The sequence below is a fragment of the Lepus europaeus genome, chromosome 11 (assembly GCF_033115175.1).
Source record: "Lepus europaeus isolate LE1 chromosome 11, mLepTim1.pri, whole genome shotgun sequence".
Classification (NCBI taxonomy): domain Eukaryota; kingdom Metazoa; phylum Chordata; class Mammalia; order Lagomorpha; family Leporidae; genus Lepus; species Lepus europaeus.
Genome location: NC_084837.1, coordinates 105,984,483 through 106,008,186, shown reverse-complemented (window position 1 = coordinate 106,008,186; position 23,704 = coordinate 105,984,483). Strand labels below are relative to the sequence as shown.

Below are 23,704 nucleotides of genomic sequence, written 5' to 3'. Positions count from 1 at the left end.
CTCCGTGGGCGTGGTGGAGAGCTGAGTGCTCACGTGAGCTGAAGTCGATGGACATGTGGCTGGTACAGAGGATGTGCTGATGCAGTGGTGAGAAAGTGGTTTGTAGTGGCCACCATATTGCTGTTTGAAACTCTTTCCAGTGTACCCTTTCAGAAAAACTCAGGCTAAGACGTAGTCCTCAAAGCCTGGCTTGTCACCCGAGGTGCCCCAGGCTCTCTGGCCTTTTCTTGCCTTGTGCTCTGCGCTGCATCTTCCTGGATGCTGCTGGGAGCTCTCGCCGTTCTCCTGGGAACCCCCCTTTGCCGGGATTAGCAGGCAGCCTTTCATCTTGCTTTGTCACTAGCAAACACTCTTTCTGACTTCTGGGTTAGCTGAAGGCTGTTCTTTTGAGACATTCCTTTGCCAAAGGGAGCCACATGTACTCCTAAGCCTTATCTACCTCTTTACCAATTTTACCAGTTTCCATGTGCTGAAACTTTGATTAGCAATTGCTGCTACTGCTGCTGTTTGGCTTAACCTCGGGGTCCCTTTAGTGTTTGGATGTCCTGTCCAGTATTCAGACTTTGTACAGTGTCGTTCAGCCACAGAGGAGTCTGTGTCCAGGGCCTTGTGGTACTTAGGACTCAGCAGGGATGCTGTCCCACCACCTCCTGTTCACGCTGTCTGCCTGTGGAAGTTGCTAGCTCTCCATGAACTTGCTCCTGGCTTGTTGACTCCCTTCTGTCTTTAGCCTGTAGTACACAGCACACTCTGCATCTCCTCTGCTGTTGCCCTCAACTCTGCTGTCCCATTTCCTCCTCCAGATCCCCAGGGGCGGGGGAGTGGCTGTAGGGAGAACCGCAGCCCTGCCTGGTTCCAGTGTCCATCCAGGTACCTGAGCTCTGCTGGAGGAAGTCTCCCAGTGCAGTTCAGGTTCTTAACTCCCTCTCAGCCAGTGCCAGGCTCCCCTGGCAGCCGCCTCCGCCACCCCCGTGCAGCTCTTCAGACCAGCCTTCAGCGCGGGTCAGTCACTAACCTGGTCGACAGGGCACTCTAGCTTGGCTTGCTACTCACTGTTCACCACCCTGAACTTGTTTGTGAAACATGAAGAAGGATGAGACCCTCGGGCATCAGCGCCACTTTTAAGACGAAAGCACGCGCTCTGTCGGCATTCACCATGCTTTTCTGCTGGGCTTCGCATCATCAGGGAGGAGCTTTCCACAAACGTTCACGTCTCCTGCTTTCTCAGGGCACAGATTCCCGGGGCTTCGATAGGGTGGTTCTTACAGGCAGGGGTTTGCCAAGGATTATTTGAGAAGTTTGTCAAGGATTATTTTTGATTGGTGTCAGCATCTAAGCATTTGAGACATTCGGTTTCAGCTCTCAGTTACATGCCAGTGCTTTGAAAGCCTTAGGCATAAGAATACTAACTCCCTGCTACATATGGTGTGCTGTCACTCCCCAGTGCGTGTTAGACTGGCTAGAATCTAATACTCTTCTGTGTCAGCCTGAATGTAGAGGGACTTACAGTGGAAGTGTAACATGGTACATCTACATAGGGAAGTAGTATGATAGTTGCTTAAAAAATTGAAGGTATTTTAACCATAATAAAATAATAACTAAACAAATAAATCCACAAAATCCCCTCTATTTTTTTTAAGAAATATTTATTTACCTGAAAGGCAGAGTTAGAGAGGCAGAGGCAGAGAGAGAGATGTCTTCCATCCACTCCCCAGATGGCTACAATGGCCAGAGCTGTGCCTATCCAAAGCCAGGAGCCTCCTCCAGGTCCCCCACGTGGGTGCAGAGCCCAAGGACTTGGGCCATCCTCCACTGCTTCTCCCAGGCTACAGCAGAGAGCTGCATCAGAAGTGGAGCAGCTGGGACTTTTGAATTCCCACATGGAATTCCGGCACTGCAGGTGGCAACCTCACCCGCCACACCACAGCGCTAGCCCCTCTATTTTATTTTATTTATTTATTTATTTATTTTTTACTCAAAAGGCAGAGATACAAACAGATGGAGAGACATGTCCATCTGCTGGTTCATTCCCAACAGCCAGAACCAAGCCAGGTCTAAGCCAGGAGCCCAAAGCTCAGCCTGGGTTTTCCATATTGGTGGCAGGTATCCTAGTACTTGAGCCATCACCTACTGCCTCCCAGGATATCCGTAAAGCAGGAAGCTGGTTTGGACGTGGAAGAGCCAGAGCCTGAACCAGATACTCTGATGTGGGATGCAGACATCAGACAGTGGTTTAACCACTGTGCTGAATGCCCACTGCATCCCTTCTTTTAAAAAGAAAAGCTAGGACCACAGCTGCCATATCCAGAGGAAGGTCGTATGCCCAGGGAAAGGGGGCTGGGCTCCTCCCCATAGGCATAGCTGTCTGGGGCCTTGTGGACAGGTGGTCACAAATGGCATATGTGTCTGGTGCCTGAACCCGTGCCCTGACGCTGGTTTGTTCCTGCCTCAGGACTGATGAGGCTCTAGTGGAGCAGTCAGGGCCACACAGGTGGTTTGTTTGGGACGTAGATTTGTTTCCCATTCTTCAGATGGAACCTGCACCAAGTTCAGGCTTCTTCCTGCGTCAAATGCTCCATGGCTCCGTGGTCAGCCCCTCTTACTCCTCATCCTCATGGGTAAAAGATGTCTTTGCCAAAATTCCTCATTGTCCCAAGACTGAATGTGGGAAAATGTTGCTTGCTTATTTATTTGAAAGAGATTGAGACAGAGATCTTCCATTCGCTAGTTCACCCGCTAAGTGCCTGCAATGACCAGTACTGGGCCAATCCAAAGCCAGAATCCTGGAATTCCTGCCAGGTCTCCCATGTGAGTGGCAGGGACCCAAACACTCGGGCCATCTGCTGCTTTCCCAGGTGCACTAGCAGGGAGTTGGATCAGAAGTGGAGCATCTAGGACTTGAACCCAGTACTCATATGGGATGCTGGCACTGCAGGTAGAGGCTTAACCTGCTGCACCACAGCGTTGCTCTTTCTGATGTTTGGGATTTAAATATTGTGTGCTGAGCACTGCTGACTAGGGAACCCTCTTAATGATGTTAGCACAAAGCCACTGAGAAGGTGGAGGCTCAGGGAAGCTGAGGGAGCGTCGCAGACCTCGCGGCCATCGACCGGGAGTGTCCGGCCCAGGGCTCTGCCAGCCAGTGTGGATTTGCAGCTGTGTCATTCTGTTTCTGTCAGTGTTCCAAGTCCAGGAGTTCCCAGAAGCACTCCCAGTGTGCCAGAAGTTGGTGTGAGGGAACTCTGCAGACGAGGTGGTGTGTGTACTGTACCAGACTTCTGATGTGTAGCGTGAAATCCTGTATTTTAGCTGTGTGGTTTTTAAATTTACTTCAAAGACAGTGACAAGGAGATTGAGACAGATCTTCCATCTGCTGGTTCACTTCTCAAAAGGCTGCAAACAGCCAGGGCTCAGCCAGGCTAAAGCCAGGATTCAGGAACTCCATCCAGGTCTGCTATGGGGGTGGCCAGGGCTGAATCACCTGGGCCATCTTCTGCCGCTTCCCCAGGTGCATTAGGAAGCTGGATTGGAGGCAGAGTAGCCAGGATTCAAACCAGCACTCCAGTGTGGGATGCAAGGGCTGCAAGTGGCTGCTTAGCCAGCTGTGCCACAATGCTGGCTCCAGCTGTGGAGCTTTCTGAAGGCAGGGCGTCTTCTGGGAAACAGCTGGTGGTGAAGGAGTCCGGCTTGAGGCTCCCTAACAGAGCTGTTGTAGGTGTGTCCAGGCAGTCGCAGCTGTGTCCGGGGTCCCACATGGCACAGTTTCCCAGATGCTGCGCTGACCTGGGTGATCTGTTGTGTTCTGTCTCTGACGTACTTCCTGCTGTGGTGAACTTGCTGGGAGACTGGGGAGGAAAGAGAAGGGTTGTTGGCTGGAAAGAAAGCCAAGAGGTCATGAGGTTTCCTTTTTGGCCTCCCAGTCCTGAGCATGCTCCAGAACCCGCTGGGAAACGTCCTGGGGAAGCCCCCCTTGAGCTTCCTGCCTCTCGACCCCCTGGGGTCCGACTTGGTGGACAAGTTTCCAGCACCCTCGGTGAGAGGATCCCGCCTGGACACCCGGCCCATCCTGGACTCCCGCTCCAGCAGCCCCTCTGACTCGGACACCAGTGGCTTCAGCTCCGGATCAGACCATTTCTCAGACCTGATTGTATGTAATGTGTTTGGGGAGGGGGCGGAGGCAGAGTTGCCCGCATGTGTCCAGGGGCAGGCAGGTGCAGCATCCGAGCTCAACATGGAGGCCTGTCTGTCCAGGAGAGTGCTGTGGGGGCAGGGGTCACGGGCGGATGAGGGGCTGGAGGCACATCCGGGAAGCTCTGCTGTTCTGCAGAACCAAGGAGGCTTTGAGAACTCACCGAGAAAACCTTCAGAGCTGAGGCCAAGGACTGAGTCCCTGCCCGAGCTGGTGAAAAAGTTAATTTCCAAAAGGACGGGGACCCCAGAAGTGTTCTGTTTCTTGACCTATACGGGTATTTTCCTGAGCCTTTGAACAACACAGTTTAAGTACCTTTGTGCTCGTGAGAGCTCAGATTTTCAAGTGATAATTCTGAGCCACATTAACAGTCAGCAGGGCTAGGATTTTGATCCAGATCTGGCTGAGTCTGTCTCCTACACGTTCCCCACTGACCCGTGCCAGGTCTCAGTAGGAGACATGATGAGTAGGGACTCCTGTGTCAGTTTTCTCACACATCTCACATTCCTGTCTACAGCCGTGCATGCTGTGTGGTCTCCAGGCTTGGAATTTTACCTCACAACTGACCAAGCTCTGGGATTTCGCTTTAAATGGGTATTTAGATAACCCTACTTGAAGGCTACGAGGGACCAGTGTACCCGCCCCAGTTAGAATGGAAAACCCTGACATGAGCCCACAGTGGGACTCGTGTGCATTTCTCATAGTGCCCGGGCCCTCACGGAGAGCGTCCTGGCATTCTGCTTCCAGGGATCTGGCCAGGAAGACAGAACGTGAAGAAGACATTGAGTTTACACTGATGATTCTTTTTAACTTTTATTTAATAAATATAAATTTCCAAAGTACAGCTTTTGAATTACAGTGGCTTCCCCCCCCCCATAACTTCCCTCCCACCCGCACCCCTCCCATCTCCCTCTCCCTCTCCCCTTCCATTCACATCAAGATTCATTTTCAATTATCTTTATATACAGAAGATCAATTTAGTATATATTAAGACTTCAACAGTTTGCACCCACACAGAAACACAAAGTGTAAAGTACTGTTCAAGTACCAGTTATAGCATTAATTCACACTGAACAACACATTAAGGACAGAGATACTACATGGGGAGTAAGTGCACAGTGACTCCTATTGTTGACTTAACAAATTGACACTCTTGTTTATGGCGTCAGTAATAACCGTAGGCTCTTGTCATGGGTTGCCAAGGCTATGGAATCCTTTTGAGTTTGCCAACTCTGATCTTATATAGACAAGGTCATAGTCAAAGTGGAAGTTCTCTCCTCCCTTCATAGAAAGGTACCTCCTTCTTTGATGGCCCCATTCTTTCCACTGGGATCTCATTTAGGGTTTGTTTTGTTTTGTTTTTGCCCAAGTGTTTTAGCTTTCCATGCCTAAAATACTCTCATGGGCTCTTCAGCCAGATCCAAATGCCTTAAGGGCTGATTCTGAGGCCAGAGTGCTGTTTAGGACAACTGCCATTCTATGAGTCTGCTTACACTGATGATTCTGAAAACGTGTACAGTGGCTAAATGTTTAACAATAGGGAAATGGGCCAGTGAGATGTAGCTTGTTCCCTAATTAGATATGATTTCTTAAAATTGTTATAAATACTGGCACTATGGGAAAAATAGGAAAAAATTCTCTTGGAGACCTTATTTAACAGTATAACTAAAACTGCTTCTCAAAATGCATAGGAGAATGTCATAGATGACTTATCAAATTCTTAATGTGTGTTTTTATAATTTTCTACAGTGTGATTATTACTTTATAGCAAAGCCATCTTTTAAAAATATGTCTTGCTTTTCCTCCCCTAGTCCAGCCTTCGAATTTCCCCTCCTCTGCCCTTCCTGTCTCTGACGGGAGCTGGTCCCAGAGACCCTTTAAAGATGGGGGTCGGGTCCCGGATGGACCAAGAGCAAGCTGCTCTCGCTGCAGTCACTCCCTCCCCAACCAGTGCTTCAAAGAGATGGCCAGGAGCTTCTGTGTGGCCATCCTGGGACTTGCTGGAAGCTCCGAAAGACCCCTTCAGCATAGAGAGAGAGGCCAGGCTGCACCGGCAAGCTGCAGGTGAGTGTGGCGAGGGCTGATGTGGCCTGCGGCCGCGTTCTGGGAACAGAGAGGAAGTAACGGTGGCACAGGCTTAGCTGCATGGTGAAGTCACCAGATGTGCAGAGAACAGCCACTTCTGAGGACTGAGTGTTCATGGGAACGAACCCACGAACAGCTTTGAGGCCAAGTGGAGAAGAACAGGAGATGATCTGGTGCGAGGACCATGCCACAGCACATGGTGTCACAACCACCGCTCACTTGTGCTCTTCCATGGAGTCTGGCTGCGTGGGAGGGTGTCCTCGGGAATGTTGTCTGCCCCCTCCCTTCCTGTTCAGACACAGGCAGGAGGTGGCTTTGTTCCCCAAGGCTTTCCGCTTGACACGCTCGGGAGTGCCTCCTGGGTCTGGGTGGTCCATTTGCCTGCATCCGCGGGCTTGCCAGGGTTTCTGAGGAGCCTTTAAGGGTCGGTCACTGCAGCTGTTGTTTAACACATATCAAATCTTTTTCACCTCTCACTGGTGCTTGGAAGTAAATGACCTATTGGGAGGGGTCTCTGAAAGGTAACTGAAATCGGTAATTGTGAAAAAATTATGCATGGATTTCAGATTTTTCTGCATCAAAAGAAATATCTTTTAATTCCATTTTTTCACGAGCTTTTTGAAGTGTGCCAGGGTGAGTTGTTGATGCTAATCCTTCCGGGAGATGCCCAGTCGGTCACACCTCCTGAGGTCCTGTGTTGATGACGTGGGGAATGGCCGCTGCTCCGTAGGCCCAAGTTTGTCCGGCCACTCACAGAGCTGGTCCTGATCCTGTTCTCTCTGGAGAGAGCTGTGCCTGCTTCCCTAACGGCTGTGGCGGCTCAGCCTTGTGCCTTCCCCAGTGCCGCTGCTTTCCCGTGAGACGTCGCCTTCTGTTCTCGTCATGAAGTATTGCTAACAGAGCCCAATTTAGAGAATGGGCTGAGTGAAGGGGATGGCTCCTTGCCTTGGCTGTCTGCCTCTGCTGAGGGAGGAGGGGAGACGGGCCGGGCTCAACCATTCCCCTCTGAGGCAGGGCTCTGATCTGGAAAGACAGACTGAGTGGGCACACGACGAAAGAAGGCCGAGCTGGTCCCCCAAGAGCAGGCCTCTGGAAATAGCTAGGGCAGGCCACACAGACGGTGCCCAGCTCATACAGCAAGAAGGGTTATGCATGTGGTGTCCGAGTCAGGCCAGCTTCAGAGTGGTTCTGGGGGACTTGTGTGTGGCATCACTGGGAAGTGGTCGCAGCTGGGCAGACCCACCGCCTTACAGTGTTAGCACGAAGGGTCCCGGCATCCGTCCTGTGCTGTGCCCTGGCTCCGGCAGCCGGAGCTGGGACTGGGGGAGCAGCAGTGATGTCTCATCTCGCTGGTGGTGGTTTTATTGAACTTCTGTCGTCGGGACCAGACCAGACAGAAAAGTAGTGCGACGTTCTTCATGTGAACACTGGAAGAGGGCTCATGTGGACCAGCTGGGCTTCTGGACGTTGTATGTAAAACTGCTGTTCACTTTCAAGTAATTACAAATTTGATCAGTGCTGTAAGCAATAGCTAGATAACTGCTCTGGAGCTAACACACCATTCCGTGTCTGAACATAGCTTGGGGTCTGACAGTTTGTACCCTGTATGTCTGCTTTGGTGTTTCTTTCCGTTTACTTAGGACAGATGGTGTGAACTGCGATGACCACATCTGGGTTGAGTGGATTGGTGTCCTAAGTAAGGTTCCCTGCTCTCCAGCAGAGTCGCGGGTCTGGTTCTTCCAGAACAGGCTCATCCCAGGAGGGGCTGGTGGTCTTGATTCCCTGAACCCCTGTTTCTCTCTTTGTCTTGGACCAAAGCTGTGAACGAAGCCACCTGCACCTGGAGTGGCCAGCTTCCCCCTCGGAACTATAAGAACCCCATCTACTCTTGCAAGGTGTTCCTAGGAGGTGTTCCTTGGGATATTACAGAAGGTGAGCTGTCTCTGAACCCTGGCTCCGAGAGTTGAAGGTGGGGCCTGTCTTTCAAGAGCCTGAAACTTGCCCTGAGGCCAGATGAGCACCTGGCCTTACAGGGGGGGGGGGGGGGGGGCCTGTGTTGCAGGCTCAGCATTTCTGTGTCTTACCTGAGACCACAGGACACCTCCTTGTTCAGGGGGCTGAGCCCGAGGGGGTGGCACTGGGGAGTCTGAGCACGCCTTTCCTGGTGGGCCAGTGCTCAGCTTCTGCTCTCCTCAACATCTTTTGCAGCTGGATTGGTTAACACCTTCCGTGTTTTTGGCTCTTTGAGTGTGGAGTGGCCTGGTAAGGATGGCAAGCACCCCCGGTGTCCTCCCAAAGGTAATATTCCTAAAGGTAATAAAGACATGGTAGGAGCTTTTTTATTCCCCTCCCTAGTACGTAACTGCACAGAGGGGTGCTGGGGTGTCACAGCGCATGCTGGTGACGCGGGTGCTGCTTCTTCAGCCTGGCACATCCCTGCTTCTTCTGAGCTAATGTTCCCTGCCCAGACCTACACTGCAGTGGGAGCCACCCCTGGACCCCCTTCCTTGTGCACTTCCCTACAAACCTGGACCCCGACGGCACTGCTCCCCTCAAAGTTGTATGTTAGAAAAGCTTTCCTGGCCAGTTACGTTGCTGCCTGACCCGATTCTGAGATCCCTTTGGAGTTTGCAGGAAAGAGGACCAAACATCTGATTCCTCACTGGTCTGAAATGAGATCCCTTCCCTGTAGAAAGGAGCAGGTGCTATTTTCACCCTGCCCCATCTTCCCTGAACTGAACCAGTGAGATAAGTAGGCTTTTAAAGCCATACCTGCCTTCCCTGGCAGAGTGCCCCCGGGAGAGCCTGGCTCTGCGACCTGGGCATCTCTTTCCAGGGGTGGAGAGCTGTGGTGACGCAGGACCCTGTCCCAGCCAGTCCTTCCCTCAGCAGGGTGGGAGAGGCTGCACGGCTCTCTTCCTTGGCCTCAGCATCTGGCGGAGCGTGTGCTCCCATCCACCAGGACGTTGCAGGAGTAGGAAAACGTGCACCTTGCACACAAGGCCTCCTCTCTGAGGAGTCACACCCTGCTGTGAAGCTGGCATGGCCGCCGAGGGATGCTAATGCGGTTTGTCCTCTCTGGGCGTAGGGTACGTGTATCTGGTCTTCGAGATAGAGAAGTACGTCCGGGCCTTGCTGCAAGCCTGCTCTCATGACCCGCTGAGCCCGGATGGTCCCAGTGAATACTACTTCAAGATGTCCAGCCGTAGGATGCGCTGCAAGGAGGTGAGACCTGCTGTGTCCTGGGTCGTGGTCACGGGCTCACAGAGGCACCGCGTTCCCGTGGGCGGGGTAGGCACAGGGCGCAGGCGAGGGATGCTCCTGCTGAGTGAGCTGCTGCTCTCCTGCTCCACGATAAATCCAGTGGTGCTCTCTCAATTGTGTAAGAAGAATAATAATAATAAAACTGGGGGCCTTCATGGAGTGCACACGGCCTGCCCACAGAGCTCAGACCGTTACCCAGTCCTGTTCCGCTCTCGGTCTACCCAGTACTTGCGCTTGTCCTCAGGGCGACGTGCAGAGCAGCCCCTTGCTCTGCTTGCCCTTCCCTCATCAGCGACAGCTGTTCTCCCTCGTCCTGCGCTTGGGCTGCACCTTCTGGCTGCCAGCCCGGTGGGTGAGTCCCCCGAAGCCCGTTCCCGTCTGGAGCTTTATCACTCTAGCATCTTCTCCGTATGATTCTCTCTCACATCTTCTTTAGCATCCGTCTTTCAGGTCCCCGGCATCGTGGGTCTCACCCTAGATGTACCAAGTCAGTCTAGGCAGAGTGTAGGAGTCTCCGCTCTACCCAGGTCCCCTAGGTGTCTCTAGAGGCAGCATCAGAACCACTTGTGAGAGCGTCAGCGCTGGGTTTTCTTGAACCTGATCCCAGAGCCCATCACTTCTGTGACATTGAACTGGATGTGTTGTTTTGGAATCTTCACTTTCTCATCTATAACACAGGAGCTGATGCCTGCTTGGAGTACAAAGACCAGTGTTTTGCCTCCCCCTGGCAGAGTGCCCCCAGGAGAGCCTGGCTCTGTGACCTGGGCGTGTCTGTCCGGGGGTGGAGAGCAGTGGTGATGTGAGACCCTGTCCCAGCCAGTCCTTCCCCCAGCAGGGTGGGAGAGGCCACATGGCTCTCTTCCTTGGCCTCGGCATCTGGCGTGGTGTGTGCAGGGAGGCATGAACGGGCACAGCGTTAAGAATTTGGGAGTAATGAAGCTGTCCTATAGGACACTGTAGTGGTGGATGCCTGTCACCATAGACACGTGACACGTGTCACAGCACATGGCTGTACCATGAACATCAGGGGGAAGCCCTAAGATAAACTAGGGGCTTTGGGGGGTAATGAAATGTCAGTGTAGGGTTGGTTCGGAACAACAGCAGGCCGTTGTGGACAGTGGGGGAGGCCACGCGTGTCAGGGGTCAGAGGAATATGAGAAATCTTTCTGCTAAGTTTTACTGTGAACCTTCACCCTGAAAAGCAAACTCTATTTAAAAAAAAAAAAAAGTATAGGGAAAAAATAGCCTATTTAATTGGGACGCTCACATTAGATTTAACCAAGTGACCCATGTAACTGTGCTGACCCCTTGTTTCCCAGACGTGTCCCATATTGTTCACACTGTGTCAGGGACAGGTCGGGGGCACCTTCTGGCTACCGCAGTGGCGCACGGCTCCCGTCTCCCCTGCTGCATGGCGCTCAGCAGTCGTACCTTTGTGGATTCCAAGACTGGTCAAAAGCTGCTGCGTCCTTCTCTCCTCAGCGCCTCTGTTGACAGCTTCCTGTCCTGAGTGTGACCTCCTCCTCGTCCCTGCCTCGCAGGGCTTACCTGTGGTACCCCGGCTCCACACTGTCCACTTCTCCCGACTCCTCTTCCCACTGTCACCACCACCACCTCAGCCAGGATTTGACCCCCTCCCGTCGTCGTCTCTGCTCTTACCTTTGACCAGGCCCACCTTGCTGGCCTCCTGTCCTTCCTGAGCCCCCATTCCAGCAGGGGACCCTCCTTGGGCTGCTTTGTAATCCCAAATTGCTACCTGTGCAAAACAGGCTCTCCTGTCTTCTAGTGCCTTCTGCCAGGCCGTCTCATCCCAAGGCCACGCTAAACTGGAACTGGAACCCTTCAGTCCCACTCCCCCCGCCCACGTCCAGGCAGTCTGCCGTCTGCAGACCCTTCTGTTGGACCTGCCAGGGCCATGTGGTCCTCACCAGCTTTGTCCTGCCCTCGGAATCGATGTCTTACCTCCTTGCTGGCTTGTGCTTCAGAGCTCAATTTCCTGCTTCAAGAATTTTTTTTTATCTTTTTTAAGCTTTTTTAAAAAAAGGCGTCACAGGCATATTAAAGTTATATGCATGTATAGGGTACTATGTGATGTTTTGGTACATGTATGCATTGTATAATGTCCAATTAGGGAAAACCTGATTATCTCTTCAAACATTTAGTATTTCTTTATAGTGGAAACATCCCAAATCCCATCTTCTTTTTTTTTTAAATAGTGAAATATATGTATCCATGGTTGCCCTGTTGTACAGTAGAATCCCAGAACTATTCCTGTGTGTCCTCCTATGTCTGATAACCTAGTGCAGTTCTTAAGGTCTTCCCGTACTAACCATCCAAAACCAGCTCGCTGATCAGCTCACTTTGTGGTGGCCGCCTCTGCCTGCCACACTAGGTTTTGTTTTGGGCTTGGGATTTGGGGCAGAGGACGTGGTCATCTCCTGCCCCGTGGGACTATAAGGCTCCCGGGGTCTTCTGGGCATGATGCTCCACACACCCTCTCCATGCCCCTGCCCCTGTCGTGAGCCCTCTGGAGCCTTGGTGGGCCAGTAACTGGTGCAGATACCACGAGTATCTGTATTGTCCTTCCAGATCCCGGCCTTTTTGTTGTTGTTTATTTTATCTGAAAGGCGGAGAGACAGAGATCATCCAGCCACTGATTTACTCCCCAAATTGACTGCAACAGCCAGGGCCTGGAACTCCAAGCAGGTCTCCCACCGAGGTGGCACAGACCCAAGTACTTGGGCCACCTTCTGCCTTCCTGGGCACGTTAGCAGGAGCTGGATTCGCAGCAGGGTGGCCGGACCCAAGGCACACCGATGCTGCTGCACCACAGTGCCAGCCCCTCCAGCCTTCCAATTACCTGGGACTCCTTCCTTCCCTTCTCACGGACTCCATGTGGTGCTCCCTGCTCCTCCGTGCCCACGGCCCTTTGTTGTAACCACACAGTGGGAGATTGTGACAGAGTGGCTCCTGGACTTGACAGCTTGGTACTTTTTTGCTTGTACTGAAGGGTGAGCAAACGCTGCTCTGGTGGTAACTTCCACCATTGTGGACTGAGAGGCTTAGCTCTAGTTGTTTAGGGGTAAGGGGCTGCCTGGGGCCTCTGCCTGCCCAGTGCTGTGCAGGACCAGCTGCTGCAGTATCTCCAGAGCCTGTCTCCCTGTGGCTCCGCCATGCTGATGCACCTCTGGGTGGTTTTCAGGTGCAGGTGATCCCCTGGGTCTTGGCTGACAGCAACTTCGTCCGGAGCCCATCTCAGAGGCTTGACCCCAGCAGGACGGTGTTTGTTGGCGCTCTGCATGGGATGCTCAACGCGGAGGCCCTGGCGGCCATCTTGAATGACCTATTTGGGGGAGTGGTGTATGCTGGGATTGACACAGATAAGCACAAGTATCCCATTGGTGAGTGTCCCACTTCTGTGTGGCAAAGCTGGGTGGCTCCTGGGAGTAGACCAAGATTGTGATCCTTCCCCACGGGAGTGCAGCAAGAGACCTGACCCAGGTCTCCCGATCAGCGCATAGCAGCAGTGTAGCATCTCCCAGCGGGTCGCCAGCCCTCAGCTGCACCTCCTGCACCTGAGGCAGGGTGGCTGGAGACTGGGAGGTGGTGGGAAGGAAGGACGAAGCAGGGGCCTCGTTGAAAGCCCAGAGTGCGCAGCCAGACCACTTTGAGACAGATAGAGATTTTACTAAGAGGCCAAGGTTTCCTGGACTTGCCTGCTCTGCTTTATTAATAATACTTTAGACTCTGGCGTTGTCTAGGATCCAAAACCAGGCCAGGCCAGAGGAGGGCTTTCTGGATGATGGGCTACAGTGTAGCCTCGGCCAGTGCTATCCCAATGTAAGAGTGTGGGCCCAACCACTGGGTTTTGAACGGCCCTTCTGAGAATCGAGGTCAGTTCCTCAGTCATGGCAGAGTGATCTCGATGGTGGGCTTTGGAGGTGGAGCAGAGCGCCAGCTCTCCGATCCAGACATGACTAAGCCATTTCCCCACGGCTGAATCTGGTCAGGAAGGAGCGCCGTGTGCTCATCAGTGCTGCACCGGGGCCTCCGAGGCGGGGGCAGCCGGTGCAGGTTGGGACTGCGTCTGGCTCGATTGCCTTTGGCCCGGTGGGCCTGCCTTCCACAGAGCTGTGCTCCCTTGGTCTCCACTCTGAGCCCTGTGACCTTACTGTGCCGGAGGAACCCTTTCCCTCCCCATGGAGACCCATCCTTTCCACTCCATGATTCATGCCAACACGGTCTCTTCCGGACTGTCCGATGCGGTAGCCACCAGCTAAATGTGGCCATTGGTGTGCTGGAAGTGAGGCGGTGCTACCTGTTGAAACGATACTTTCCACGTGCTGGGTTAACCACATTACGAAAGTCCCAGTACTTTGTATTCCCATGTGGCTACCCGGAAATCGTAAAGCACACGCGTAGCTCACATTGTGTTTCTGCTGGATGGCACTTGTAGAGAAACGGCTTCCCGAGGGTAGAGCGAGGCATTTGGGAAAACTGGGCTGGAAGGTAAGCTCGTGTCTTGTCCTTAGGGTCTGGTCGTGTGACTTTCAACAACCAACATAGTTACCTGAAAGCAGTGAGCGCTGCTTTTGTAGAGATCAAAACCACCAAGTTCACCAAGAAGGTGAGTGGGCAGCCTTGCTCTGGTGTCCCTGAGGGGCTGGGGCTGCTCGGCAAAGGGAGCCGAGCTGTGAAGGACTGAGGCGAGGGCTTGGGCGGTCCTGGAGTAGGGGTCTGAGCCCCACAGTGTGCTGGTTTCTGGCCTCGCTAAGTCCGGTATCTCAACCGACCTGACCTCTCTGAACACGTGCCTGTAGCTGAGTGGTGGAGGGCTGGGGGCAGTACACTGAGGTGAGCAGGCAGGAGCGTGTGGTTCCTGCACGCCCGAGCCGCCAGCATGGCTGTGTCTGGTGCGCGTAGTCTCTTTGCTCTAAGCTGCCTTTCAAACAGGCAAGCGTGGTGCCTCACGTGTGGTGCCCTCTGACCCCGGCTCCCTGGTGAGGAGAGCACCTCCTCTTCCTGTTCTGCTTCCGTGCAGGTTCAGATAGACCCCTACCTGGAGGATTCTCCGTGTCACATCTGCGGCTCTCAGCCCGGTCCTTTCTTCTGTCGCGATCAGGTGAGTCCCCTGGGCCCAGGAGGTGTCTCGGCAGCCCCCGTCCTCGATTACAGCTCACGCGGCCAGGTTGGAGTTCTGAGGTACTGGTGTCAAGCGAGCAGAGGCGGCAGCAGTCACGCTCGCCAGGGGTCAGGCCGGGCCCTGCTGTGGGCTCTGGGGAGCTGGCTGCGTTGCGCCTTTGGCACTCTGATGTTTGCCTGGGATGCTCCTGGCAGTGCCTGTCCGGGTGCAGAACCGTGAGCCAGCACCGCTGCTCTAGCTCTGGGCCCCCCAGGCTGGCTGAACTCTGCTCAGGGATCCTGTCCTCGACCTCTGGGCCTCTGGACCGCCCTGACACTGAGCCAGCACCGCTGCTCTAGCTCTGGGCCCCCCAGGCTGGCTGATCTGTGCTCAGGGACTCCTGTCCTTGACCTCTGGGCCTCTGGACCGCCCTGACACTGAGCCAGTACCACTGCTCTAGCTCTGGGCCCCCCAGGCTGGCTGAACTCTGCTCAGGGATCCTGTCCTCGACCTCTGGGCCTCTGGACCGCCCTGACACTGAGCCAGTACCACTGCTCTAGCTCTGGGCCCCCCAGGCTGGCTGAACTCTGCTCAGGGATCCTGTCCTCGACCTCTGGGCCTCTGGACTGCCCTGACACTGAGCCAGTACCACTGCTCTAGCTCTGGGCCCCCCAGGCTGGCTGAACTCTGCTCAGGGATCCTGTCCTCGACCTCTGGGCCTCTGGACTGCCCTGACACTGAGCCAGTACCACTGCTCTAGCTCTGGGCCCCCCAGGCTGGCTGATCTGTGCTCAGGGACTCCTGTCCTTGACCTCTGGGCCTCTGGACCGCCCTGACACTGAGCCAGTACCACTGCTCTAGCTCTGGGCCCCCCAGGCTGGCTGAACTCTGCTCAGGGATCCTGTCCTCGACCTCTGGGCCTCTGGACAGCCCTGACACTGAGCCAGCACCGCTGCTCTAGCTCTGGGCCCCCCAGGCTGGCTGATCTGTGCTCAGGGACTCCTGTCCTTGACCTCTGGGCCTCTGGACCGCCCTGACACTGAGCCAGTACCACTGCTCTAGCTCTGGGCCCCCCAGGCTGGCTGATCTGTGCTCAGGGACTCCTGTTCTTGACCTCTGGGCCTCTGGACAGCCCTGACACTGAGCCAGTACCACTGCTCTAGCTCTGGGCCCCCCAGGCTGGCTGATCTGTGCTCAGGGACTCCTGTCCTTGACCTCTGGGCCCCTGGACTGCCCTGACACTGAGCCTGGGCTGTCGTCAGCAGGCAGAAAGCAGCGTGGCCGTCTCCTGTTTAGTGTTTCTGGGTGGTGGGGCACGGATATGGACGTGCTTGGCTGTGCTTCTCAAACTGACGCACACACGCGTCACCCAAGGGCCTCACTGAAACGTGGATGCCGAGTCTGAGGGCCTGAGGTTGCCACTGACAAATGGCCCTGTGGTGTCCGTCACCGTCGTGCACCACGCTTCGTCCAGCGGACGGCCTCCGAGGACACTGGCAGTCCGCTGTGCTTGGTTCTCTGTGATGCTGTGGCTGAGGCTTTCCATCTCGGGGGAGGTAGATGATGGTTACGCCGAGGGCCCCCTGTGAAGAGTGTGAAGGAAGTCTGGGTCGTTGGGTAGCTCTGGCCCTCCCTGGTGGGCTTCTGGATCTTTGAGAGATGATCTCCATTTCCAGGACCTTGCTCAGAGCCTAGTGGCTTGCCTGAGGGTACACAGCCAGCAAGAGGTGGAACCCACCAGTCACCTCTGGCCGCCCAGTGCCTGCTGTTGGCCGCTGGCATGTCCCTAACTGTGCCCCCTGTGAGCAGCCCTGACGGCAGCTCTGTGTCGGCGGTGAGAAAGGCAGGGCAGGGCAGAGCTGGTGCAGTGGTCAGAGGGGCTGAGGGACACTGGCGGTCTCTGTGCACCCCTGGAGGACCATGGTCGGGGTGAGTGAGCTCCCAGGGACCCTGTCTGTAGCCGGTGTTGACGTGGACATGACCTCTCCCCTTGTGTCCCTCCAACCCAGGTCTGCTTCAAGTACTTCTGCCGGAGCTGCTGGCACTGGCGGCACAGCATGGAGGGCCTGCGCCACCACAGCCCCCTGATGCGGAACCAGAAGAACCGAGAGGCCAGCTAGAGGAGCCGGCCTTGCCCGGGGGCCGGGGCGCCCAAGGCTGGCAGGTCTTGTGGTGGCCGGCACCACCCTGCCACTGGCGACCAGGGAGCTGGCTTCCCGAGGACAAGGGAACTCATAGTCACCGTTGCACTTGCTGAATCTGTCTTTGTTTCTGCACTAATTAATGCACAATGAGTTTCGTCGGGTTTTGTTTCCAGGGGTGAGCCAGAGCAAGGACCCTCTGGCTCGCCCTCCAAGCAACTCTGTAGTTTTCCCAGATTTTAGTTTCTCATTTTGCTGATGAAAAGCAAGAAGAAAAAAAGAGACTGTGTCCAGAAGGTGTTGACACGGACGCCCACATCTAGAGGTCTATTTATTAAAGCGCTTTTTTACATTCCTTGCAATACTGATGGTGATGACGCGCAGGTCTCGTTGGTTTCATCCTTGCAGTTGCCATACAGTGCCTTTCCATTATTTAACCCCCACCTGAACGGCATAAACTGAGTGTTCAGCTGGTGTTTTTTACTGTAAACAACAAGGAGACTTTGCTCTTCATTTAAACCAAAATCATATTTCATATTTTACGCTCGAGGGTTTTTACCGGTTCCTTTTTACACTCCTTAAAACAGTTTTTAAGTCATTTGGAACAAGAGATTTTTTTCTTTCCTGGCAGCTTTTAACATTATAGCAAATTTGTGTCTGGGGACTACTGGTCACTGTTTCACACGGTTGCAAATCAAAGCGTTTGCAACCAAGAAAAAAAAATTTTGTTTTATTTGAAACTGGACCCGATAAAGGGCATTTGAGCGGCTGCTGTACATAGTTTCAAATGGTTTCTCGCACCTTCTTCAGTTGCACTTGTCGGGGGAGGGTTGATAGAAGTTTTTAATCACAGACTCACAGGACTTTTTTCTTTTGTAACTGAGCTTAAAAAAAAAAAAAAAAAAAAAAGGGCTGCTTCTCGGTGGGGTGGACGAAGGCTCCCGGCCCTTCTGAGAGCGGGCAGTGCCCTCCGACCTCTTTCATTTGAGGAATGTACGAGCCACAGCTGCAGTTGACTGAACCGCTACTGGAATTTGAAAACTTGACTCTCCTTTTTTTTTTTTTTTTTTAAATACTCGCCCCTCTTAGGGAAGCCGTGTGCCAAAGAACCAGTGTCATGACCCCCCGCTGAGCTGCTGTCGCCTTGTCGCAGATCCCAGCTACTCTGTGGGTTTTGTGAAGCTGTGTGTGAAGTCTCTACCTCACTGTAGTATATACAGATGCGTGGAGTAAGCTGTGGTGTAGTTTTTTTGGCACATAATAAACACGTTGCAGCAGAGTTCTGGGTCCGTGTCTGTCTGAGGTGGGGGCCCGGGGGCGGCGGGAGCGGGCCCGGGGGTGGGGGCTTCTCCCCCACCTCGCTGTCCCGTCCTCCGACTCCCGAGAGCGGCGAGAGCGAGCCGGCCCCCGCGGACTCCTCACGGGCCCGCAGAGCTGGCCTGTGGGGCCTGGGGGGGCCGCAGCAGGTCTGAGGCCCCCGGCTGAGAGGCGCGGGGGGTCTCCCCGGCCACTGGGGGCGGGGCCCTTCTGTCGGCCTCCCACCCTCCTGTCCGGTGAGGCGCGCTGCCCTCGCCCACCCGCCGTCTCCGCCCAGTCCGGGGAGGGTGCGGGGCCGGACAGCGGGCTGGGGGCGCTGCGCTGGGCTGGGCCCGGCCGGACACCCACACGGGGCGCCGGGCGCAGCCGCCGCTCCGACCGGACGAGGCTCTGCGGCGGCTGGGGAGCGGGCGCCACCCCTACTTCCACACGTCTCCGTGGCCGTGGGCCCGTCTGCCTCTCAGGGACTGGAAGTCCTCCCCGCACTGCCCAGAGTGTGGGAGACGCCCGCTCCCGGTCTACAGAGCGTGCGACTCGCGGCCGCCCCGAACGCCGGCGGAGCGGGCGGGACGCGGAAGCGGACGAGCCCCACCCACCGTGGGCGGGGCCGACGTCGGCCCGCCCACCCGGGCGGGGCACCGCCCACCCGGGCGGGGCACCGCCCTCACTTCCGCCCCGCGCCGCCAGGGGCCGCTGTGGTGCGCTCGAGCAGGCTCCGCGCGCCCCGGGCTGGGCGGAAGCGGCTTTCTGGCCTGCGCTTTATAGGCCTCTCTTGTGCTTCCTGTTTCCTCTTTCACTCAGGACCCGCCAACATGGTAGGTGTATCGGTCTTAGGGCGCTATCCAGCTCCATCGTCCCCCATCCACAGCTCCCCGTGATCCCTGACCGCGGAGGGGAGACCCCGGGCCGGGTGCGCGCGCGACCCTGTCCACCTGCAGCCGCTGGCGACCGCAGGTCCCGCAGCGTCCGCCCCAACTCCGCTGCTCCCGGGCAGGCCCGGCCCGCGAGCCCACGGCCGGCGGGGCTTGGCTCGGCTAGCGCTGCCCGCGGGTGACTCCCGTCCTCTGCCGCCCGCAGGGCCGCGTCCGCACCAAAACCGTGAAGAAGGCGGCCCGGGTCATCATCGAGAAGTACTACACCCGCCTGGGCAACGACTTCCACACCAACAAGCGCGTGTGCGAGGAGATCGCCATCATCCCCAGCAAGAAGCTGCGCAACAAGATCGCGGGGTGAGGCGGGGCCCCGGGGGCCGGAGGGCGCGGCCGGCGGGGGCCGGGGGCCGGGCCGGGGGCTGCGGCCGCCCCCGGGCGCGCTCACGGAGGGTCTGGCGCAGCTATGTCACGCACCTGATGAAGCGGATTCAGAGGGGCCCGGTGAGAGGCATCTCCATCAAGCTGCAGGAGGAGGAGCGGGAGCGGAGAGACAACTACGTGCCCGAGGTGAGCCTCCTGGGCCTCGCGCTCAGCTGGGGAAGCGGGTTGGTGAGCCCGCCGCGTGCCCACCTGTGGCTACCGAGAGCTGCTGCCGGCCTCCTGGGGTCTGCCTGGCCGACTTCACCTTTGGGGGGGACTCGGTCCTGCCCACCCACGGCTCGCCCCCCTGTACACACGCATCTGACGATCAGTGGGAACAGGTGCGGGGAGGTGCGCGCTCTCACTGATACGGGGCCTGTCTTTGTTTCTAGGTCTCAGCCCTGGATCAGGAGATCATTGAAGTAGATCCTGACACTAAGGAAATGCTGAAGCTTCTGGTAAGCCTTGGCTGCGCTCGCCGAGCCGGATGCCATCCGGAGCCGCCTCCTAGTAGTGCTACTAGCTACCCGCTTAGCCGGGCTCCAGGTCACACAGCTCCCAGGGAGTGGCTGAGTTGGGCACCCGTCCACAGCTCTGTAACATGGGTTGGTTGTTGAAGGTGGCGCTGAGCGTGTTGGCTGCAGGGTGGTAATTCCCAGATCCGCTGGCCTCTGCTGTGGCTTCGGGAAGGTTCGGTTCCGGCCTCTCCTGTCTGCTCTTATCATTGCGCCCCAGGCTCTGTCTTCCCCACTTCTCCTTTGGTCTGGGTTCAGTGTGTGCCGGTAGGCCGTGTGCAGGGCCATGGTTGGGTGACAGGGCCTGGGCTCTGAGGTCCAGCAGGCTCTTGGTGAATCTGTTAGAGCTTCCACCTGCTGGGTCACTTCTCGTGTGGCTGCAGCGGCCAGCGCTGGCCCAGGCCAAATTCTGGGGCCAGGAGCTCAGTCCTGGGCTTGCATGTGGCAGGCAGGGGCCCGACTACTTGAGCTGTCGCTGCCACTTCCAGGAGCCAGAGCCTGAACCCAGGCGCTCTGATAAGGGATAGGGCTACACCTCTCGCCCCCAGTTTTCCCATCTTTGTGGTTGTTGGGAGGTTAAGAGATTGAAGCACTTGAGAACCGGGAGCTCGCGTGCAGCTGTGGCCCGGCCTCAGCATCCCCTTGCCGGTGCCGCCGGCGCCTGCTGTGGATCTGCGGGTCCTTACCCGAACCGAAACAACCGCTGTCATGTGTGCAGCTTTTTTGCTCCAACTGTCAGGTCTTTTTAAGGACCAAATTGCACTTTAGGTTCCAGGCACATGGTGGGCCCTGGGGTCCTGTTCCCTCGCCGCATGGTCCGGGCCTGCTGCAGGGCCGGCCTTGAGCTTGTGCCCGTGCTGATGGGATTAGAGGTGCTTCCAGGCCGCAGGCTGGTCCTGGGAGTGGGTTCCGGGGTAGGAGCCCGGTGGCATCGTGGGCTTTGGTGTAAGTGCTGTGTGTGTCGTTGATGAAGTCCTTAGGGAGGGTGGGCACATGGCCATGTGACACGGTGCCCAGGACACCCTGGGGCTTCCCCCCCGCATCCCGGAGTGCCTGGGTTCCAGCTTCCTCTTGATGGACACTCTGGAGTGCAGCAGGTGGTGGTGAAAGTGCTTGGGAGACCCAGGTGGGGTTTCCAGTCATGGCTGTCAGGACCCTCTGGGGCGTGAACATACAGAGGAGATCTGTCTCACTGTGCCTTACAAATAAAGTTCTCTAAAAAGAAAGTCTACATGGAGACCAGAGATGGCTTTTTTCCCTCCAGTCTGAGTGGCTGGCTGTGGATGCGCCCTGGCAGTGTCTTGGAGGCGGCTGCTGAGGTTGGACAGGCAGGAGCGGGGGTGCTGCTCAGGGAGACCCAGCGCAGGTGTCTGGAGTGCTCAGGAGCCACGGGAAGGGGGTGCCTGGGGTGTCGGCCGGGCCCCTCAGGAGAGGGCCCTCATCCCACCAGCCCCACCCCAGGCGGGGGGGGGGGGTAGTGCTGCTCTGACCCCCTCAGCTCGGCCAGATGGTGCTCACTGGGTCCCTCTGTTGTTCCAGGACTTCGGCAGCCTGTCCAACCTGCAGGTCACGCAGCCCACAGTGGGGATGAACTTCAAAACGCCGCGTGGAGCCGTGTGAGCCTTTCTGCTTTGCTGTCGTATTTTCAATAAACTTGGGACAACCAGCCTTTGCCTGTGTTGTCTGGCGCCGAGAGCGGGAGTTCTCGCAAGGGGACCGGGGCTGTGGGGCCCTCCTGACGGTGCCTGGGACGCAGCCGGGGACGTGGGGGAGCTGCCTCCCGAGGTCCATGCCCTGTTAGCAGGGTCCCCAACAGTGAGAACAGCCTGGAGGGGAGTCACGTGGGTCTATAATGGGGGGGGTTTCTGGCTGGGTCGCTTCACCTCCCTCTGCGCCCTGGAGCGCACAAGGGCAGGCTGGGACTGCATCTGTGTATTACAAACTCAGAGTTGCAAGCATAGCACAGACAAGGACCTTGGTGTGTGTCTGCCCGGATTGGCCAGTCCGCATTTGGCCCCGGTTGCTTTATCATGGTCACTGTTTCTGGCCTATTGGAGGTTAAACAAGTTTGAGATGTGCCCGTTTACTCCCAGATATTTCAGGATCTTCCCTCCTAAGAACAACACGCCTTTACATAACCACAGTCCAGCCGTGAATCAAGGGTAACAGTGGCCCAGCCCACAGTCGATAGCAGGTTTCCTGCATAGTGTCCCTAGTGTGGGAAGTCCTGGGCAGTCATTTTGCAGAATGCCCTTTGGGTGGGTGTCTGATTCACTGGCTCTCTGTGGGTGGGCATTTGCTTTTAAGGCAACATCTGTGGGCTTCCCACTGCGAGTGGTAGTGGGGAGGGCCGAGCTATGGTGGAGTCGGTTAATCCTCCACCTGCGGTGCTGGCATCTGCTGTGGGCGTCAGTTCTAGTCCTGGCTGCTCCACTTATTTTTGAGAGACAGGTCTTCCTTCCATTGGTTTTCTCCCCAAAGGGCTGAAACAGCCAGACTGCATTGATCCGAAGCCAGGAACCAGATGCTTCTTCCTGGTCTCCCATGCGGTTGTAGGGACTGGATGGGAAGAGGAGTAGTCGGGACTAGAACCCACGCCCATTATGGGATGCTGGCACTGCAGCGGAGGGTTAACCTAGTGAGCCACCGCGCCAGCCCCAGACTGTTCCTCTTCCAGGCCAGCTCTCTGCTGTGCCCTGGGAAAGCAGTGGAGGATGGCCCAAGTGCTTGGAGCCCTGCACCCATGTGGGAGACCTGGAGGAAGCTCCTGGCTTCGGATCGGCACAGCTCTGGCTGTTTGGGGTGTGAACCAGCAGGTGGAAGACCTTTCTCGCTGTCTGTAACTTTACCTCTCAAATAAATCACTCTTGTAGTTGTGAGGACATTTTCTGAGGCTGAATCTGCTGTTTTCCATTAACTTAAGTTGCCACCCTCCTCCACTAGGGGGCGGTGTCGTCGCTGCTTTACCTCTGCGGGCTCCCCTAGCTCCAGGCCTTGGCCGGAGGTAGCTCAGCTGCGGCGGCTGGGGACTCGGGGCAGAGAGGGAGAGGCAGGCTGCCCAGGGGGCTGTGAGGAGCACCTGTTACCGCGCCCCGCGGGGTGGGTGAGGGCTGTGGGCCTTAGTTCTTGCAGCTGTGATGAAATGCCTCTTGACCACTCAGCTGGGGCCAGGTTGCCTTCAGCGCTGGGAGGCTGAGGGACTGTGGCACTGGTTTCCCTGGGGTGCTGTCGCCCATGCTCTTTGGGGCAGAATAACAGCCTTGGCATTAAAGAGACAGGACCACCTTCTGTGTTCCTGAGAAATCTGAAAGTGACCAGAAACGGTTGGAGGTAACTGGGTTTTTTCCCTTCGATGTTGTCCTTGGTCAGTTTCAACCACAGTACAATAAATGAGCTCTTGTATAGACATCAAGTGAACACGCACTCAGAACTGTGAGGACTGGCTCACGGGCCCTGGCTCGGAGGAGTTACGGGGAGCTCTGTCTGGGGTGGAGGGCTTGTGGGAGGGAGTCGGTTAGATGGACGCGGCCCGGGGCCTAGGTAAGACTAACACACCAGTGTCTGCAGCTTGCCGTGCTGGGAACTCCTGGGCCGTGAGAGGGGCAGGGCCAAATCAGCCCAGCTCGCGGCGCTGCCTCACCGGACAGAGCTTTCGTGGGAGCACAAATTCCCCCTCTACCTGCAAGTCCTTGTTTGCTGTAATTGCCGGGGTCACCAGGGCTCTCCATTTTATTGGAGCCTAATGGCCAGGGCTTCAGTGGAAGCCAGGCCCATCACGA

The 23,704-nt window shown here is 56.2% G+C and overlaps 2 protein-coding genes across 7 annotated transcripts in view; both read left to right on the top strand.

Annotated features, from left to right (window-relative positions):
- Nucleotides 1-18,073, top strand: part of CPEB1 (cytoplasmic polyadenylation element binding protein 1) — a 115,945-nt gene extending 97,872 nt beyond the window's left edge. For 4 of the 6 annotated variants that reach the window (XM_062206309.1, XM_062206308.1, XM_062206311.1 and 1 more), the window contains 9 exons: nt 3,921-4,147; nt 6,001-6,253; nt 8,093-8,206; nt 8,483-8,572; nt 9,363-9,499; nt 12,741-12,939; nt 14,071-14,165; nt 14,580-14,660; nt 16,670-18,073. In XM_062206309.1, coding sequence (XP_062062293.1) covers nt 3,921-4,147; nt 6,001-6,253; nt 8,093-8,206; nt 8,483-8,572; nt 9,363-9,499; nt 12,741-12,939; nt 14,071-14,165; nt 14,580-14,660; nt 16,670-16,780 — 1,307 coding nt within the window. In that variant the 3' untranslated portion in view covers nt 16,781-18,073. The remainder of the gene's footprint in view (nt 1-3,920; nt 4,148-6,000; nt 6,254-8,092; nt 8,207-8,482; nt 8,573-9,362; nt 9,500-12,740; nt 12,940-14,070; nt 14,166-14,579; nt 14,661-16,669) is intronic. The other 2 variants (XM_062206310.1, XM_062206307.1) reach the window with 1 other exon arrangement.
- A 744-nt stretch (nt 18,074-18,817) lies between these two features.
- RPS17 (ribosomal protein S17) lies at nt 18,818-21,591 on the top strand. The gene is made up of 5 exons (XM_062206305.1): nt 18,818-18,933; nt 19,196-19,347; nt 19,452-19,557; nt 19,803-19,868; nt 21,465-21,591. The coding sequence occupies exons 1-5, from the start codon at nt 18,931-18,933 to the stop codon at nt 21,543-21,545; spliced, it is 408 nt and encodes a 135-aa protein (XP_062062289.1). The 5' UTR covers nt 18,818-18,930; the 3' UTR covers nt 21,546-21,591.
- The last annotated feature ends 2,113 nt before the right edge of the window (nt 21,592-23,704 follow it).